An 8,511-nucleotide genomic window follows, 5' to 3' on the forward strand; every position below is an offset into this window, starting at 1 on the left:
CCGATACGTGCCGATATATACCGATACATACCAATACTCATCGATACGTACCAATACATACCAAAATGTACATTTTACCTCAATTTTATATTTTCCATAGAGTCGTATCAAGGCATATCGTATTGTATCGTATCGATGTGTATTGTTGGTGTATTGATGCATATCGATATGTATTGTAGGATATATATATATATCGATACGAAAGGATTTTAAAAATTCCATGTATCGTATCAGTGTGTATCGTATCGACCGGCTAAATTTAAGATACGTATCGGAGGGTATCGTATCGGTATCGGAGATACTTAAAACCATGCTCCTAACCAATCCAGACAATTTGTTGCTCAATCTCACCCGCTAACCGATCAAAGAGGCTGAGTGCGCTTATAAGTTCACCTATAGGCTCGAAGAACACATAAGAAAAGAAGAATATTTCTCACTCGACAGCCAGAGCGCACCAATGCTTTGCTTCAACAAATGAGAGTTTCAATGGAACAGACTACAGAGGAGGATAAGGAGAGGTTTATAGGGGTATTGCAGATCGAATGCAGCTTTCCGCCCACTGGAATCCATCTAGTGATGAACCCAGGCTCCGTGAATCATCTGTAGATTCCCAAGTGCTACAGCTGACGCTACACTGCTGACAAACAAGGTGAACAAAAAGGGAGAGAGCTGGATCAGAGGGGGAGGAGCCAGAGAAGAACAAGAGAGGGAGGGAAAATTAGAAAAGAACACCTACCTAAAAAGAGTGGTAAATGTAATTAAGGGAAAAAAATTATTGGTTACAAATAGATTTTCCCTAAACTAAAACTTACCATTTCACATAATATCTTAAAATCAAGTAGCTTTCTGTTAAGAAACCAGGGAAACTGCAAGGAGGATTCATGTTCTAGAGAAGAATGAGATGTAATAATATGCAATCAGATTTCATCCAAAAATAATCTACAATCAGGTTTGAAAAACCAACAAGGATCAATGGGAGGAATAAGGACGAAAGAGAGAGACCTAGAAGAAGAAATTCTCGGCCACAAACGTGGTAAGAGCAAACACAAAAACTTCATTTCCATATAAAGCCTGTCTCAACTTCAAGCCACAAACGTAGTATGAGCAAACCAATAAAATTTTATTTCCTCAATCTTAATCAGATATTGGGATACAAGCCAGTATTTATAATCTCAACTTCCCTAGACCAAATGAAACTCTAGAAAATCAAACAGACCAAGTTTTTCTTTACCTGCGGCTTCACTCATGGGTTTTGGCACATGGATGAAACTCTGGAATAGTGCCAAAGGTGTCATATATGCGGGAATAATTATGAGATTGAAGTCGCGGATTTCTCTTCACCACCTTTCCTGGGAGATTGTTCACCATCATCATCACAGTGATACACAATTGCACGTAGAGACAAGCTGTCCAAATTTTGCAGGCTGAGTGGCTGGATTATAAAGAGTCTTGAAAAGCTGTCAATAAAATGAAGTTTACCTTAAGAGAAGCAGATTTAAGTGTTCACATGAAAAATCAGAAGAAACTGGCATGAGATTGGTACTATAATTGCCACAAAGGCCCCAGGTGAATCATAAATAAAAGCATTCCAACAGTTCCAACAGTTCAAATGGTTCAATCGATGGTTTCTAAACTTGAAAAGCCTTCGCCCTAGAAGTCAGCTCCCTAACTTGTTTCCTGAGATGTTCAGGGTTGCAGAAAAAGTCAACAAAGACCTGCCTCTCCCTCCCCACCTCATGTGGATGATGTTTTACTATCTCAGCCTTTTCACTATGCTCTCGTGTCACTTCTTCAATGGCTAAAGATAGTTGAGCATTCACATTTTCCATTTCTACAAGTTCTCTCATAAGCGGCCAAGGTGTCAGAATTGGTTGTGCAGTTGTTGAGGATGAAAAAAGCAGCTCCTGCAAACTTCGAATAAAAGTGCACAGCTCATTGATACATTTATTTCTATCCTCTGGGAGGGAACTTTCAAGCTCAGACTGGAGGGTCATCAAGTCTGACTGAAGACTAGATATCTGCTGAACAATACCAGGTGCTGATACATAGGTTGGTAACCCAGTTTGAGCATTTGAATGAATACTTAAAAGATCTCTCACACCATGCAAAAAAGTATCCCTATCATCAACTGCTCCTTGTTCATGTTCTTCAGACGCAGCCTGAATCAGTGACCGGCAACGACTGATTCGGCTATTGGTAGCTGACAGGTAGGCTTGCAATTCTGATTCAATAACTTTTAGCAATGAGTATGCACCAAGCATGGTTTTCTGTTCCAATTGGCAAGCTATTTTTAGAAACTGGTGCCTAGCAAGCTGATTAATTAAATGATGTATGAACACCTTTTGCCGAGCACTATAGGATTCTTGGCGCAAGACCTTTAAATCATAATCACCTTGCAATATATATGTGTCCTGGAGTTGAGCAAGCTCCCAACAAAGATCTGGAATACTCTCAGACAATAACTTCACTTTCTGGTGTAGGTTTGAAAGCTCTCCTGTCAAATCAGAATGTTTCCTCCTGAGAGAATGAAGATCAAGATGAATGTGAGCTTCATCCAATGCTACTTGAGATTTAATTGCTGCAAGAATAGCTTGCTGTTTGGCATTCTCAACTTGGGCTTCTACCCACTGTCTCTCACTCGTTCCGAATACAGCACGAAGCCTTCGCAACTCAGCTCCATGTTGATGGCAAGATTCCTCTGACTCTTGCACTACAGAATCTGGAAAGTCATCAAGACTCAACCATGAAGATCTCACTTTGCCATCCTTGGCCACTAATTGAAAAGGACCAGCTTCAAACTGCTTCACAAACCACTGGTTTAGCTCCTTCGCACAAGCTGCATCTTGCAACAAGAATGAACGGAAATCTGAATAAGCCAAGTACACGCCATCCTCATCCCCTGAATGATAGTGAGACAACTCCTGTGCAGTAGAAGAAATCATTCCAAGCACCGCATTCATCTCTAAATTCCTTGCTGAAAGCCCATCATCAATTACAGTGAGTTGTCCATTGACCGTAGATGTTGCTGTAACCCGTGATCTTCTTCCTTGGATCAAAGATGAAGCTTGGCCAGTCAGCAAATCATATTGATGTTGTAGATGCTTCAGCTGTTTCTGCAATTCTAAAGCCTCAGTTTTGTATGCCAAAGTCGCATCACGGATATCTTTCAATCCTTCTTCGGCACCAAAAACTGCCTCTTGATCATCCCTCCTACTTGAGAAGGCTGAAATGCTATCATAAGCAAAGTCCAAGTCCTCCCCCTCCAACAGCTTCCCCTCTTGTACAAACTGCTCATACTGAGAGACCTCAGCAGCAGATAGAACATTAGTAGGGCGGAGACTAGAGCATATCCATTCAAGGAGGGGTTGGGCCTCCTCATACTGAAAAGGCCATTCAAAGCTGTCAGGGTCCAACACCTCATGCCCTTCGTACCCCAGTTCACTCAAGAGACTGCACAGTCTTGTTCCGCTCATTTTTTATGCTTCGGTTTTGGCTTTGCAAGGAAGGAAAGGTAGAGAACACTCAAATAGAAACCCAAGTTAAACATATTTCTTCCATATCCAAGGGATTAGTGTTTCCCATTGCTGTTGCCACTTACACTGAAACATTGACTACTGCTTGTTTCCTGCAATTAGGAAGAGAGAAAAATATACTGAGTTTCAAACCCCATGACTTTTTAATCTCTTCAACTTAGGGGTATCAACGGGCCAGTTCGGGGTGGTTTTGGTCTGGTTCCACCGGTTTTGGTGTGTGATTTACGCCTGACCGAAACCGCTCCAAGAAGGATTTATCGATTTGGGTTCAGTTCTGGTTTCGGTGCATTTTGGGTTCGGTTCGGCACTGGTTTGGATTATCGGGTTCAATCTGGTTTGGATCGGTTTTTAAAACTGGTATGGACCCATTAGGAAGCCGATTACAAACTGACAAACTTATGCATCTTCCCTCATAGGCCTCATCCTTTGGGCTGTTCAGGGTTTTTGGCTTTAACCAACTCTCTGGCTTTTGGATTTTGGCTTTTGGCTTTTGGCTTTTTCACCTTTATTTTAATAATTTAATAAAGGAACCAGATATCAACAGCTTTAGTACATTCGGGTAATCCAATATTCCAATCCAATGGTTGGAATGTGATCTGAACTCTGAAGAATCCAACAGTAAATAGGAATCAATTACAGAATTTTAAAACCAAAACATGAAGAAACCTAAGGGCCCGTTTGATAATGTTTCTGCCGCTTCTGCCGTTTCTGTTTCAAGAAACGGCAGAAACATAAATTTCCATTTTTAGAAACAGAAACGGAATTGAAGGTGTTTGATAAGTCATGTTTTTAGAAGTCGATAGTAACCAGCGAAAGAATGGCCACGAGTCGTTTCTAGAAACGCCGAAACAAGCAGAACTTGTTTCGTTTTTTTTTTGTCAAAAGAAGTCAGCCGCCGCCTTGCAACTGTTTTGCAGGTTTTTTTTTTTTTTTTTTTTTTTTTTTTGTCAAATGAAGTCAGCCGCTCAAAAGAAGTCAGCCACCGCTGACTTGCAACTGTTCTGCAGGTTTTTTTTTTTCTCTCTCCTCCGATAGCCTTTTTTCGGTGGCTTGCGGACGGTACTTGTTTCGCCTAGGTTGTTTCTTAAACCATAAATAAATAGAAATTTCTATTTCTATTTCTGAAAACAAGTGAAACGAAATAGTTTTATCAAACGTTTTTTGTTCCGTTTCTACCATTTTTGGACACAGAAACGGCAGAAACGTGTTTCTTGAAACGTTATCAAATGGGCCCTAACTTATCAAACACAAAACATAGATCAACTCATATCAAAGTTATAAAGTATAACAGAATCAGATATCAACAGGTTTGAGTAATCCAATCCAATGGTTGGAATGTGATCTGAAGAATCCAACAGTAAATAGGAATTCCAATTACAGAATTTTAGAACCAAAACATGGAGAAACCTAATAACTTATCAAGCACAAAACATAGATCAAGTCATCAAACTAACAAAGTATCAAATATTCAAATGATTCAATCAACCACCTAAAATGATTCAATCAACCACCTAAAATGTATAATAAGATTGAGAATATGTGCACAACACCTATTATGAAAGTATAATCCTCTACATGCATTCTTCAAATTTAAATTTTTCTTCAGCAAGTCAACAAAACAGAAATTAGTTGTGGCATATCCAAAGTAATTGAAAACAATTTCCGATCAATTCCCCAATCAGACAAGATTTTTGAAATCATTTCACAGATATGGATACCAATGTGTGGAGGTGGCATAATGCAAAACTTCAACAACTTCTTATGCAACACCCAGTCCTTATCAATATAATGTCCAGTCAAAGCAATGCATCCATCATTGGTGATGGATGTCCACAAATCACTTGTCAGAAATCTTCCTAGCAAATGAATTAAGTAAATTCTTAATTCTCATGGACTCCAAATTGTAAAGCCCTAAAATATCCACCATTTGAGTGTTTCGGGTAATATGGGTGTAGTCCGGAAAAAGGTATGTGATTTAACTCCCTGAACTCCTCATACTCAAAAAAATTAAAGATAACTCATGCCTCACAATAAGCTTTGTAACTTTGTCACGCACAAAGTCTTAGTCAACCTTTTTGTCTCTTAACATCATTTTCCCATCATTTACAGCCAAATGATTTCCTTTGCTTTCCTTTTTGGGCAAAGTAGAACATGTCTCTTAAGGCTTCCAGTTCCATTAACATTACTATCAGCCTTATAGACTTTGGTTCTATCTTTTGCATTCAGCTCGATTCCTCCTATCAACAAAACCCTTACCATCAAGGAGATTAAACTCATCCCAAACTAAACTCCTTATTTTCCTCTTGGTAATTCCGTTTGTTTCAATTGTTGTGACACTTGAAGGTTCTGTTGATGGAACTCCAGGATATACGGTCCATCATCAGACATAACATCAGCATCTGACCCACTATCGGGCTCATCTTCTATATGGATGGACATTTCTAAATTCAAAGGAAAATGAAAGAAATAACTAATTTAACATTTTACTGATTACTCCATTAGTCCATTAGTTTAAATAAAGGTGACCCATGACTGAAATATAAACTAAAATGTATGAGACATGGCCAACTAGAACTTGATCAGCTATATTTATGTTTATGCAATCCTCCTGTTACAAGAACACCATATTTCCTTATCTAAGAGACTAAGACAATGAGAAACAAAAACACACATTTTGGCTTGTACAAATCCCAACAAAAAAATTCGGTATCATCATTCAAAGGAATAAAAATAACTATACACTTACCGCTCCCTCTCTCTCTCTCTCTTGCCTTTGATTTTCCAATACTTCTCCAATTAATCTTGTCATTCCCTCTCTATGGTTTCTCTACCCCTTCTTACTTTTCTATGATTCAATCATCAAATTAGAACTCCTCTACAATTCGGGTTATTCATATATGGTGCTGGGTAGTCTTCTCAGTTAGCCAAGGATCTCTAATGCGAAAAATGTGCCTACCATGTCACAGGATTACCATTTCAATTAGGTACAAACCTAATGTTTGGAACTCTCACCAATTCTCCATAATCCAAGATTAAACAAACTAAATTACAGGGTGGGTTCCCTAATCAATCAAGGAAGTCATGTCAGCATGTCATCAGCTATGTCTACCATGTACCAAGTAGTAAATATTTTGTTCATGTCATCATCCAGCCATATATTAATTGATTGAGAGGTAACTTCCTTTTAAAGAACTTGGACAATTGGAGAAACAAGAGGAGTTCTATATATGGTGAGCCAATATAATGATTCAGTGAATGGGCCATGTAGTCTATCAAGAGATTTCCTTGTCTACCAAACAGTTGGAGTAGCCAAATCATAACTGTTTTTGCTAATTGCTTTTTCAAGCAAAAGGTATTGTGGGTGGTCATCAATAAAGCAAATACGGAATACCAAAGGTACAAACAGATAGCTTGAGAACATGCCACAATGCACAAACAATTTCATCAGATGAACTAAGACAAATACCAAGTATAGCACATTGATTAATTCATATTCCACATTAAAACACATCACCACAGGTCCACAGCCATGTTCCACCCAGTAATTACTGAAACTTTGAAATTTGCGCAATCTATCCCTTGCTAATACTGAGAGAGACAGAAATGTATCTCAATTGACATCCACAAAACACTGCATTCCATATGCATTTACAATCAATTAAATCAGCACATAATGCTCTGTTGACAAGTGAAATCCAACTTACCAACCATACCCAGACAATGGAAAGCTCCAAGAAAGGATCAGACTTCAGAGGATTGATCACATACCTATGCTGTGCTCTGTGAGACAGAGGAAATGAGCCAAACAGAGAGAGCTTTACCTGGAGTTTCCGTCGCCGTCGCCGTCGCCGTGTCCGTCCTCAGTAGCCTGAGGCCCTGAGATGAGCCAGAGTTCACACCTTCACGGTTGGCTTCCTCGTTAGCCTGAGTGGCTGAGTCAAGGGCTCAAATGAAAATAAGAATATGAATAGTCGAATAGACACCGAAGAGTTTAGGGATGAGGTCGCCAAGATGCTGGCCGCTGTATTGCCGGCAAAGCTCTTCAGCGGCACAGCCTCTTCAGTCTTCACTTTCAACTTTCAAGTTTCAGCTTAGGGTAAAGAAAAAATTGGGGCTTTCTGAAATGCATGGAAAGAAAAAGATACTTATATACTTGGCGTCTTGACCATTTGGGCCTTGGCCTCTTGGGTGTTGGGTTGGACGTTGGCTGGTTCATGGTTGGGTACTTGGGTTAGTACGCTAGTATGCTTTTTGCAGATGATATTGTCCTGGTCGGTAAAATAGGGGCAGAGATTAATGATAAGATGGAATTATGGAGATCTACTTTGGAATCGCGAGGTCTTAAGATAAGTAGAACGAAGACAGAATATTTGAGATGCAACTTTAGTCGTTTGAGGAATGATACCGAGGGAGTGAAAATTGAGGGGAGAGAGATTCCACAAAACGATTATTTTAGATACTTGGGCTCTACCTTAAACAAAGAAGGTGAGATTGATGATGATGTTACACACAAAATTAAAGTAGGATGAATGACATGGAGAGGGGCGGCTGGAGTGTTATGTGACCGACGTATCCCTCTAAAGTTTAAGGAAAAATTCTACACGACAATCATAAGACCGGCTATGTTATATGGTGCAGAATGTTGGGCAATTAAGAAACGCAACATATATAAGCTAAGTGTGACTGAGATGAAGATGTTGAGATGGATGAATGGCAAAACCCTAATAGATAGAGTAAGAAATGACAAAATTATAACCGATTTGGGAATTGCTCTAATTCAGGATAAGCTTAGAGAATATTGGTTAATATGGTATGGACATGTCCAAATGAGGCCTTTGGATGCACCGGTACGAAGGAGTGACTAGATGCAGATGAATTGAGCAAAAAGGCCTAGGGGAAGGCTAAAAATGACCATTGAGGAGGTAATAAGAAGAGACACGCAAAATTTAAGTCTTCACCAAAGTATGGTATCTAACAG

General features: G+C 39.4%; 1 protein-coding gene across 1 annotated transcript; it reads right to left on the reverse strand.

The window, feature by feature from the left end:
• Positions 1-1,102: 1,102 nt before the first annotated feature.
• LOC122063764 (AUGMIN subunit 3) lies at positions 1,103-4,232 on the reverse strand. Its single transcript, XM_042627469.1, has 2 exons — positions 1,480-4,232; positions 1,103-1,406 (listed from the first exon to the last, which is right to left on the reverse strand). The coding sequence occupies exon 1, from the start codon at positions 3,471-3,473 to the stop codon at positions 1,629-1,631; it is 1,845 nt and encodes a 614-aa protein (XP_042483403.1). The 5' UTR covers positions 3,474-4,232; the 3' UTR covers positions 1,103-1,406; positions 1,480-1,628.
• Between the last annotated feature and the right edge of the window lie 4,279 nt (positions 4,233-8,511).

Source organism: Macadamia integrifolia, unplaced genomic scaffold (assembly GCF_013358625.1).
Source record: "Macadamia integrifolia cultivar HAES 741 unplaced genomic scaffold, SCU_Mint_v3 scaffold1451, whole genome shotgun sequence".
Taxonomy (NCBI): domain Eukaryota; kingdom Viridiplantae; phylum Streptophyta; class Magnoliopsida; order Proteales; family Proteaceae; genus Macadamia; species Macadamia integrifolia.

Bases quoted from the DNA above. Each gene is read 5' to 3' on its own strand.
- LOC122063764 (XM_042627469.1), bottom strand. From the start codon at position 3,473: ATGAGCGGAACAAGACTGTGCAGTCTCTTGAGTGAACTGGGGTACGAA.